This window comes from Genypterus blacodes, unplaced genomic scaffold, assembly GCF_046128005.1.
Source record: "Genypterus blacodes isolate CSIRO-AG114 ecotype Tasmania unplaced genomic scaffold, CSIRO-AGI_Gbla_v1 ptg000438l_1, whole genome shotgun sequence".
Classification (NCBI taxonomy): Eukaryota; Metazoa; Chordata; class Actinopteri; order Ophidiiformes; family Ophidiidae; genus Genypterus; species Genypterus blacodes.
In genome coordinates, this window is record NW_027467208.1 from 6,474,067 (window position 1) to 6,485,464 (window position 11,398).

The following is an 11,398-nucleotide window of genomic DNA, read 5'->3' on the forward strand; positions in this document are numbered from 1 at the left end:
AACGGAGGAGTGGCTAATCGAAGAAAAAAAATCTGGAAAACTACAACCAATCATATTTAAACAAATCTGATAATCAATCGATACCATAACCGGGATTCAGCTCTGTCTCTCTTGATGACACATTTTTTGGGGAAAAATCGTTAACATCTAAATGATTAAAACATGATTACAAAACATAAGTATGTTTTCATTCTCAACATTTTATTGTACATTCAAATGTTGCAGCTGCAGCTACGACATCATTCGCAATAAAACTATTTCATGATAAAATTCTGCACTTAAAACTAAAACCGTCTAATAAAATACAAACAATTCATCACACTTAATACCCAGTGAGCAGCAGTGTCCTGGGCACAAGTACCCATGAGCAAGGCTTAAAATAGACCCTCACCAGTTCTTAACAGCAAACAATGCAGTCTGTTAATTAACTCATGGTGGAATTCTCATTCCTTAGTGGCCAAATGAAACATTGTGGGTGTTGTTTACCTTTTAATACCGCGACAGAAGTGTAACAAGATTCTGTTGTAAACTCGAGGTTATTTTGTTGAAGTCAGCAACACATAAATAAATAGTCAAACGTAAAAAATGTGTAACAGAAGATTGTTCGTCTCCCTCTCAGAAGTCTGCATCAAGAGTGAATTCACAGTCTTTCATGCTGGACATCACACCAAATCTTTGATACTCTGCCACTCGTTTCTCAAAGAAGTTGGTTTTCCCCTCTAATGAAATGGACTCCATGAAGTCAAAGGGGTTTTCAGCTTGGTAAACCTGGGAATAACAGAAACAAAACGTTACTTACACCTAAATACATTTACCATAACGCTTTAAACAGCTAATGTTGATCGCAGTAACACATATTGATGTTACAATAACAGTGAAAGTCAGAGCATATGTAAAGCATGTGACAGCTCCTAGTGTGAAGGGCTTTAATGAGGCATACCCTTGTGACCTTTGTTACGCATATTTTAGGGTTAAGCTGAATCACCTTGGCGAGTCCCAGGTCAGCGAAAAGCCGATCAGCCACAAACTCAATGTATTGCTTCATCAGAGAACAGTTGATTCCGATGAGATTCACAGGCAAGGCTTCCGTCAAGAACTCCTGAAACGGCAAAAAAAATATGTTGTTACAGTTTGTGCAGTCGCTATGGAGTCGTCTTTTAAAGTCAGAAATCATCATCAGAATCATGTTCCGGTGTTCTGCCAGCTGACCTGTTCAATGCTGACAGCTTTGGTGATGATGTCCTTCACTCTGTCCTGGGACGGCTTCTTCAGCAGGTGGCTGTACAGCAGGCAGGCAAAGTTACAGTGCAGGCCCTGAGAAGCACACCAATATTCAGTACATGTCAAAAGTTGATATAAAACCAATCGGGAACAAAGGAACAATAGCCTTTATTTATCAAAACAAAAACATTTGGATTTACACCTGGATTCACCTAATGACTGATTCACCTAGACAACAACAGCAGCACATTCTACTAAATTGACTCGATGCGCTTATCAGGTAAGCAGTCACCATGAGAGTAATGACAGAGAGAGCATAAAGCAAATGGAGAGGTAAGCTTGGACAGTAATGTGGTGCAGTGGTGAGATGCAACAACTGGAAAAACCTGAACATCCACACCTCAGAGCAGGTAAGAAGTCTGTGATGACTAACATTGTGTATGACCTAAGCTCAAAGACAAGTTCCCTATCTGTCATCTACAATCAACCTGAGTGTTCATCTCACCTCATCCCGGCTGATCAGCTCATTGGAGTATGTAAGTCCGGGCATTAGGCCTCTCTTCTTTAGCCAATAGATGGCAGCAAATGAGCCAGAGAAGAAGATGCCCTCTACGGCCGCAAAAGCCACTATTCTTTCCCCTAGAGAGGAAAACAATTTGGAATATACTTAACATTCCATATACTGTAAATAGGAAAAGACTGTGTAAACATTCACCCGCACCATATTTGTAATGTCATTCCACTCTTACCAAAGGTGGATTCGCTGTCATTTATCCACTGGAGAGCCCAGTCTGCTTTTCGTCGTACACATGGCATGGTCTGGATGGCATTAAATAAATAATCCCTACAAACACAAAACATTTATTGAAAATGATTTTGAATCCTAGAGCTAAACACATAGTATATTCTCAACAAATAAAAGGCTTGATGATACAGAAGCCACAAATGTGTCTGTTGCTGGACCTGGATGACCATCAAAGTCTGTACATTTTGGTAATGTAACTGTAAACGACCATAAACTGGTGCGGCCTTGTCTGATGTAAACAGGTGCAGGTCTTACTGTTCACTGAGCCACTAAATCATAATAAAAGACTTTCCCAAGAAGTGACCGACCTCTCCTTCAGGTCTCTGATGTAGGTGTTGATGAGCATGCTGTACATCTCAGAGTGAACGGTCTCTATAAGCATCTGGAAGCTGTAGAAGGCGCGCGCTTCAGCGACCTGCACTTCCTGGCTGAACCTCTGTACCTGTTTGACAAACAAAAATACAACAATGAGACTGAATATTTGCACCAAGTTAATCAAACAATCATCAAACATGGGAACAGCATTTTACACAATTTTACACAAATTCTAAATCTTTATTCGGGCATCCTAGGCGGAGGTATTACAGGAGTTTAGTTTGATAAACTTGATGTAACTTTGAACTGATTTGGCTGCAAATATCATAACTGACTTCTACTGAATCTATGAACCCTTGAGACAGTTTTGTCTCTGGCCCCTCTTACCAGGTTCTCGTTGACGATACCGTCGCTGGCAGCAAAGAAGGCTAAGACATGGGAGATGAAGTGTTTCTCCTCAGGTTTCAGGTTGTCCCAGTGGGTCAGGTCTTTGGATAGATCTACCTAAAATATCAATAAACACAAAAACCGGCTATCACATATAATTCCACTTAAATGTCAGTCACTTTTGTTTACAAACGACATAATTCTGTAAGTTTTGTCACTTTGTCTATCAGTAAATAGAAATGGATACCCACCTCCTCCACCGTCCAGAATGAAGCCTGGGCCTGCTTGTACATTTTCCAGATGTCAGGATATTGGATGGGGAAGACGACAAAGCGCCTGGCGTTTTCACTGAGTAAAGGCTCTTCCACGCTCTCAAGGTCATTGTGGGAATCTGTACCTGGATCTTTGAGGCCATTCTACAAGGAAACAGGGTTCAGAGGTTCACACGCCTTCTCCATGTCTCAAAACATTTAAATACTGTTCCACCTGGTTTGCTAAGTAATTAACTAATTACAAAGAGTTTGGTAATCTTGACCTGTTAGACCAGACAACATAGTTTTGTGTAATTTTGTGGCGTATCTATCTATACTTGTCGAGTTTGGTCAGCTACTGCGCATGCGTGTTACATCAAAACAAAAGGACATTTAAACACAAAACATTTCTGGGATATAGAATTGGTGAGTTTAAAAGACTGACTTAAGTTTTCTTCTTCAGACAACAAATATGCACATTTAATTAACGTTTCATCGACGAAGTATTTTCAGCCAGACGAACCATGTTGTTTTAACGTTAGCTATAGCGCCATTAACGCGACGACCACGCGGTGGGTTTAATAGAGTTATGACATTTAACTTTAATTGTACGGAGGACTTATGTGCAGTTGAGACTTCACAAAGTGGAACGAAAGCCTCCATTGACCCGAAGAGACCACAAATGACTTTAACACAAACATATGAGCTAGCAAACACACTGCCTGACTTAAACCTCACACCGACATGTAACGTCGTTATAATTTGAAGCTGCAAACTACTTACCGACTCCTTTGAATTAGAGGACTGAGCATTCCTGTTTACGAAGTCCATTTTCTGAGGAGAAGCGTTTATATGTCGTTGTCATTCACAACACATCATTTTCTTCCACCGTTCAGTTCCATAACAGCGGCAGGGTTGGAACTGAGGTGTTGCGCCCCTAGTGGTCACCCAGGAGTAAGACGTGTTATTTCATGGCTGACATGATTTACGTTTCAATTCTCAAGTTATAAATGCAACATTAAACTAGCTAAAAAGGTAATTCCAACCATGCTTAACCTTTCCCGCTGTTACGTTCTTTCATAAATACAATAATAAAGACAGAAGCCTTTGTTTAATGCGTTTCCCTTGAATATTGGTAAAGGAGAAAATAAGAGAAGAAAAAAGCAAATAGGTAATTCCTGAGATAAACAAAAAGAACACAAGTACAGTAGTTCTAGAGAAATGCATATGTATTGGACAGGACTAAGTTGTCATCCAAGGACATATGTACCTTGATTAATTAATTACGATTAATAAAGTATCTTATATTATGACACAAGACCAACATGAATATACAGTAAGAAACAAAGGTGACATCATGACAAAACAAAGGAGGAAATACACAAAACAAATCCTTTGACATAAAAAGCTTAATGAACTGAAGTCGGATGAACCACCATAAACCATAATTGATAGCTGATATTTAAGAAAGAAAATGTGTGGAAACACATGCCTTTATTTGCAGAGTGAAGCGTTTGGGACCGTTGCCTCCCACCACTTTTGAAATGAAGTCATGTCATTTTTACATAATTCATTCAAACGGATGAAGAAAAAACTAAAATTTGACTGATCTACATCGTATCTTAGTATTTACATTTGACAGATTAAATCACTGCATAATTTCAATATTGCTGTGTTTGGGAAAAGAGCTGGCGGTTGTTGAGCTGTGCGGGTCAGGATGATGGAAGGACAGTTGGAATGATCAGTTTGGTGTCTTTGGTTGTGAGAGACAAACCTATTAAAGTAGAGAGGACACTGATAAGACGTCAAGACGTCGACGTGATTTAAATTGTAACAGTATAGCCACTGTGCAGATGCCCTCACCTCTACGCTGCAATGTTGTGTAAACCCAGCCGGAACACGTCGTTTGTGCAAGCCCACGCGTTGCCTACGCACTTCAGCAAGAACATCTGATGGTAAGCCATTGGTGGATCATCATCCGCCTGTTGCAGAAAAGGTTCAGAGGCTTCTGTTAGTACTGAGGACACTGATGACAGAACAAATTGAGTAAAACACTCAATGTTTGCATTATTGTAACTAAGTAAAGTTGAGCAGATCACACACATGGTGTTTAGACTGTACACACACTGATAACGCCCTCACCTTCAACTGTCCAAACACAGCAATGAAAATACAATTGTCTAATGTGGGTTGGATGTCTTGTCCAGTGATGATGTGCTTAATAGACTTGAAGGGCAAACTCTGTGGATGAAAGGGACACCGTGTCATCACAGTGCTGACATGATCTCACATACACAGAAAAACCCAGAACACAGAAGACACCTACAGCTAGTTTGCCTGCAATGGCCTCTTTCCCTTGGAACGGTGATCCCTCCCATGTCAAGCAGGCTTCAGCGGACTGAGAAGAAAAGGAAATGTGGATTGAAGAAAAGAATCCTTCAGAAATGTAACATCAAAAAAATGCCCGGGTATAGTTTGGTTATCGCAAAAAATCTGGTTAAACTCGATAAACAACTTTATTGTGTATAATGGATCAACTTACATACAGATTACCAAGTCCCGTCCTGTTGGTAGTATCAAACTCGGCGTAATACTGCTGCACGAAGCTTTCACCGATGTTCTGCCAGATTTCTTTGGGAGCAGCCATGTCTGGAAGTGAAACTTTGGCTCTGTAAAGCAGAGGAGTGTATTAGCAGAGAGTAAGTGAGTCATTTCAACTAGTGTTTGTGAAATGCAAGTTCTGCCTGCATACTTAAAACATTTAGTTGTGAAACGTAAAACATTAAGCATTAGTATTGTCAAATAAACATTTGAGCGTAGCGCTTAAAGCATTACGCGAAAACATTTGAAGAAAACGCTAATAATACGCATAATTATGAAGATCATCTGAAAATGGAAAACAAATCAGAGATAGTTTGTTGGCAGAGGAACTACGTCCGCTCACTGACGTCTCCGCTTCTACTCTACTCTACTAAAAGCTCCACTTTACGCATGAAAACCCTTTTTACGTAAAGAAAAGTAATGCAGCGGCGAATATAGACTAATTAAGCATCCTGCTCGGCCATAGAACATTCGCTAACTAATCTCATTCTTTCTTTATAGTGTGAAGAAAAGAGGAATTTACCTTGGGGCAAAGTTAAGCTAAATGTTCAGTTAGCCGCATGAGCGTCAGTTTCACACGTTTACCGCTTCCTCCGTATCGTGACGTGACGTCGCGTAGGTTCTGACCAATAGGGGACGCTTATATTGTGAGTTTCCTTTGCCCCGAGTCAGACCTCTCAGGCGCATTTCGCACCAGCGTCCCGCCCCTAGAGGTCAACCTGTGAAACTGTGTGAGCTAGTCTGCAATTAGGGATGTATCATTTCAAGTTTTCACGCAAAACAAAGATTTTTCATACTTCTGGAACAAAATCGAAATATCCAAAATGTCTACACATTCATATGCAAGACTCATTTTTTAATTTGGAAGTTTTTCATGCCTTAAGAGACCCCTGGAGTGTTTGAACAAATGTCTTTATATGATGGTGAATATTCCCTTTTGAGTTTGTTTTACTCTACTTTGATTATGATCTGAATAATGTTCAATGAAGAGTTAATGTGTTTATTTGTTGATACTTATAATAAGGAAGTACACATCGTTAGTTAGGAGTTGTGCATCTTTTTACCAGAAAAAGGGGACGGGTACATAGATATTCTAAGACATTGTACCACGAAGAGCGGGAAAGAAAAATGAATCTATATCTATAAACTATGAAGGTCAATGTCGACAGTCTGTGTCTGCAATAAAATGCTAAGCATGCAAAACCATGACAACCCAAATCCTGAACCTTCCATCTTTATTTGTTACTATTTTGGCAAAAAATGAATCCTACCCTAACATCGCCGATTAAATGTTAGAAGTATAAGGGCCATATCACATTGAATTAAATTGAAGTTTACTCAATCCCAACTTAATCACAGCTCCATCACTGGCCCAGACTCTCATCCGTTACAACGTCTGAGGTGTGAGACCAGTAAAGCTTGTTTATATTGTGCTTTGACTTTGATGTGCCATACCTCATGTCAGTGGGGCAGCTGTTATCCACGGTCAATTCCTTCGGGACAGCGATACAGTGACTAGTTTGCGTTGGAAGACACTGGGTGCTAAACTGGATGCATCGCTATTGCTTGGGGATGAGACGTGATAAATACAGATTCATAACAGTGTGCAGCTCTTAACAAACACTAGGAAGAGATTATCTTAAAAAAAGAGCTGGGTTCATCATCACATGATACATCTTCAGATCTTTAGCTCCTCCCACTGTACCGTCTTTACAGTGTTCTACTCGCAAGCCGAATAACTTTGTCCTTCTGATTCGTACGAAATCCAACACATTATTTTTAAAGTTCTTTGTTCACAATGAGTGAAATCAACACTGACAGATATAGGACCCATTTAGGCACTTTAAAAAAATCATTTTGCTACAGTTCAGTGCTTCTGCCAGGAGAACTAGTTTGAAAAATTCTGAATGTCTTTCCCGCTTCCTTGACTTGTTCAGAAAGGCTGCTATTGCTTTGTCGAGGCCACGTCGTCCACAGATCCTCTCGCGATGAATTGGCAGTAAAAAATAGTCTCAAAACGTTTCAACCAGCAGGCCTCTTGAGGTTAGAACTGTGTCATCTGTGAAAGCGTACTCATGCGTCACTGTTCTGGCTGTGATGTGAAGTAATCGTCTGTCCGGAACACACCAGGAATCTCGTGACGCGGATGTGGCGTTGATCTCCTTGGGCTGGCTGGTTTCTGCCAAATCAAACACACACAGATCAGTCAGAGTCATTCAATAGCGCAGTATCTTCATGTAACATAACAAAGAAACTACCCATAATCCACTGGGATGTAAAGGCGGCCTTACGTTTAAGAAGCTTGGGACGCTCACTGTCCGGAAGATCTTCTTGAAAGCGCTCGGTATGGGTCCCAGCTCTCCCTCTGCCTGTGTGACCTGCTCTTCCATGGCACCCACATTGGCTCCCACCATCTTTACAAAAGCCTGCAGATCAAATGCACATTAGAAAAAAAGACCAGACACAAAACCCCACAAAATATCCCAGGATTTAGAAAAAAAGGAGTACTTACTTCTAACTTGTCGATTTTCCTGTATATTTGTCTCATTTCGTTAGACTTCTGCTGGATCTGAGGTAGGTTTTCGTTCACAATCTGAGTGGTGTCATTGCGAACCTGAAGAAAACGAAAAAATGAAATGGCAGAATGGCCACCGCACAAATAAACATTTAATTTGGCATAGACGTGACAGAGTGAGTGGATGATCGTTTACATTTCCATGGCCTGACCTATCTTACCATGTCCAGCATTCCCACAAACTCATCTACTCTGGTCAGCATTTCCTCCAAGCTCTTCTCCAAGCACAGAATCTGGAAGAGTGAGGGAACATGAAGGATCTCACACACTCACATACACCAAAAATGTGGAACACAGTGGGTACTTGAATACTTCCCACTGCATTCCACTCAGTGTCAGAGGGCCACAAGACCAAACACACACAGGGATCTTTGTCTTCCTCCAGAGCCAATTAGCTCACACAACCTCTTTATAAAGTGCCTGGTATCATGCAGGTCCAATTCATTTAATTAGGAAAGGCCCGCAATTATGTTTATGTTTCAAGTTATTAGACACAGAACACAACAACAACGACGGTAGTGTGTATCTGTGTATGGAGAAGTGAGTTCTCGCTGTTTAGCCACTGTTCAGGTTCACAAGTTCCTTATTTTTATTTACAAAACTCGTCTGCACACAAAGTTTAGAGACTCCATTTAAGGAAGATAGTTACAAATAAGGCTACCGGTCTTTAATCAATACGAACCCAATTAAAAGTGTTGTTGCTGAGGTTTCACTGTCACAGACTGCGGTTGTTGCAAACCTGTGTTATGGATTGACGAGTGAGCATGTTAACTGGTGATTTCAGCCTTTTAGTCCACGCTAAATTTCAAGTCATACGTGCATATTTCGTAAATGTAAACGATAGGTAAACGGTTTCTGGTATCTGGCATTGACTCATTAAATATATAGGCAACTTTTACTGGGACCCTTCTGGCACCGCTAAAAGCAACCATCGGTCACCAGATAACAAGGAAACCCATCTATACAGTGCACCTTTGCGTAAATGAGCTAGCTAGCTGCGGCACCGCTTCCTTTACGGCTTCGCTCACAAACCTCTTCGCCCGCCGTTGTTCTGATGTAGGAGGAGTAGCTCTCGGCGGTATATCTCAGGATCTCCTCCTGGTCCGGGTCGTACTGGTCCGCGGTCTCTGGCTGCGCTGCGTCGTTCAGGCTGGGACTTTGAGAGAGAGCGTTCGCCGCCGCCGCTGCGCCAAAGCTGGGGCTCTGCGACACGGTGCCGCTGCTGAGGATCTCGCTCACCATGGACAGACTGCTCGCACTCTGGGACACGATGCCGCTGTCTCTGCTTATCTCCGCACTGGACTCCTCCAGGGGGGACAGGAGCCCCACCCGGTCCATGCGATGGAGGTCCATGTCACCCTTCTATCTGCTCTGTCTGACACTATGTTGTGTTTAGTCTGTCAACTGACTCAGTCACGTGTTGTCTACAACGGACGGTGGCTCACAAGGGTCAAAACAACTTCAAAGCAAATATATACATAATAAACACAGAAATTAAATTTAGGAATTTCCACGAGCTTTCGGGAAAAGGGCGAAATCCCACATTCAAATGAGGCAAAGACAAAAACAACAAACCATTTTTTATATTTTGTCCACAAACCATGTAATTTCATTCATGGCCAGCAGAGGGCAGCCAGAACCGCAAATTGGCCCTATTCTTTAATGGCATAGATGTGATTCAGAACAATGCTGTAATCGATCATATAGATTGATAAACTGGAGCCTGATTATTGTTTATTACATCTGTTAAACTACAGATATCTAAGCTCCTGATTCATATCTACTTAAAGTGAATATATTCTGAGTGGATAATGAAACAAATACTTGAGAAACATTATAGAGATTAAATGTTTTCCATTATAGAAACAAATGAAAGGGCAGACATAAGGTAAAATATTTAACAAACATCTCCATGTAAAACCTGTGTTTAATTAAAACAATGTTCGATGTGTTTTGCACAACAAACCTTTAACAAGATGATGTCAGTTTTAATCAGTCTCACATTCCACATGTGGGTAGCAAAAGTTACAGCTGAGCCACCTATAGGAACATTTAAAAACATATCACATGTGTGCTAACATGTCCAAACACAACCAAGCATGTGCTGTATGTGCACGTCTTGTACTATTATGAGACAATACTGCTTGGTGTACAGCCTCATTGGACTGACTGAATGCTGGCGTCTGCTGGCAAACCCAAATCCAGGAGATCGCTGCTGGTTAGTGGAGCAGATTACAACCAAAACAGATCAAGTGGGTGTCAATGATCTATTAGCTGTTTGAGCAGTGTGTTACCCTGAGCAAACACAGCAGATAAAGCCTTCATTAGCAGAGAGGTGAAAAGACGTCGGTGCCGATCTGGGGCCTCTGACCTGCATAGCCAGAGGAATGCAGAGGGCTCTTATAGGTCAGATACATCAGGACCAACTGCAACACTACAACACAGACTAGTTGTGCCTGATTAAAGCAATAGTCAGTCAATAGTCTTGATACTTTGTGTTCACTTTATAATGTTTACCGTTAGGGGAAATGTTTGTAATGCTACATTGTAATTAATCTTTAAGTTGCACCCACTTCCTCTGAACCTGACTAGTTTACGTTAGTCATTTCCTAAATTTCCCAGAATGTCTCCAGGGCACAAGCACCAACTTGTTGGGTTCAGCTGTGATTGTAGTAACTTTTACATGACGAGGAAACACAACTTCTTACTTTTATTATTCTTACAGGATTAATCATTGTGGTTTGTCTTTTCTGCCTTAGGTTTGAAGGTCGAAAAGGGACATTCCACCAAATTCCCAGTTCCGTCTTCGTAGCCTGTTTGCTGTGGCAGGAGAAAGCAACGGTTCACAGCACTCACAGCACAATCTCTAGAGAGAGAGTAAAAACATTCAATTGCACCACAGTTGTGGTTGCAGTGCATTCTGGTCTGCTGAGGCTGCTGCTTCTTCTGTTACAGTATGTTTGTTTATCTGCCAGTGCAAAGTGGCGAGTCGACGAACGAGCTCCATCTTTGATTCAGGGTGACTTGACACCAAATCGGATTTATTTTGTTTTGCAGCGTGAACACTTTCCTCCAGGAATAACATGGTAGCTGTGTTGGAAATATCTTGACACAACGTTACACAGTTTGAGCTGCAATAATATGACATTTCAATGTAACCAGCATCGGCTACTGTATGTTGGTGGACACGGCTTTGCTTCGGTATAATCAAGACAGGAAGTTAATGTACTTATCTGTGACTGG

The 11,398-nt window shown here is 41.3% G+C and overlaps 3 protein-coding genes across 3 annotated transcripts; all 3 read right to left on the minus strand.

Annotated features, from left to right (window-relative positions):
• Positions 1 to 180: 180 nt before the first annotated feature.
• rrm2b (ribonucleotide reductase M2 b) lies at positions 181 to 3,982 on the minus strand. Its single transcript, XM_076139328.1, has 9 exons — positions 3,763 to 3,982; positions 2,980 to 3,144; positions 2,729 to 2,845; positions 2,335 to 2,468; positions 1,971 to 2,065; positions 1,727 to 1,860; positions 1,210 to 1,314; positions 986 to 1,099; positions 181 to 768 (listed from the first exon to the last, which is right to left on the minus strand). Exons 1-9 carry the CDS (start codon positions 3,808 to 3,810, stop codon positions 616 to 618), a joined length of 1,065 nt encoding a protein of 354 aa, XP_075995443.1. The 5' UTR covers positions 3,811 to 3,982; the 3' UTR covers positions 181 to 615.
• A 474-nt stretch (positions 3,983 to 4,456) lies between these two features.
• On the minus strand, positions 4,457 to 6,218 carry LOC142989689 (nuclear transport factor 2-like). The gene is made up of 6 exons (XM_076139330.1): positions 6,104 to 6,218; positions 5,522 to 5,648; positions 5,306 to 5,377; positions 5,122 to 5,220; positions 4,843 to 4,961; positions 4,457 to 4,753 (listed from the first exon to the last, which is right to left on the minus strand). Exons 2-5 carry the CDS (start codon positions 5,624 to 5,626, stop codon positions 4,845 to 4,847), a joined length of 393 nt encoding a protein of 130 aa, XP_075995445.1. The 5' UTR covers positions 5,627 to 5,648; positions 6,104 to 6,218; the 3' UTR covers positions 4,457 to 4,753; positions 4,843 to 4,844.
• A 348-nt stretch (positions 6,219 to 6,566) lies between these two features.
• Positions 6,567 to 9,579, minus strand: bloc1s4 (biogenesis of lysosomal organelles complex-1, subunit 4, cappuccino). Its single transcript, XM_076139329.1, has 5 exons — positions 9,188 to 9,579; positions 8,317 to 8,388; positions 8,093 to 8,194; positions 7,872 to 8,006; positions 6,567 to 7,759 (listed from the first exon to the last, which is right to left on the minus strand). Exons 1-5 carry the CDS (start codon positions 9,506 to 9,508, stop codon positions 7,661 to 7,663), a joined length of 729 nt encoding a protein of 242 aa, XP_075995444.1. The 5' UTR covers positions 9,509 to 9,579; the 3' UTR covers positions 6,567 to 7,660.
• Positions 9,580 to 11,398: the final 1,819 nt, after the last annotated feature.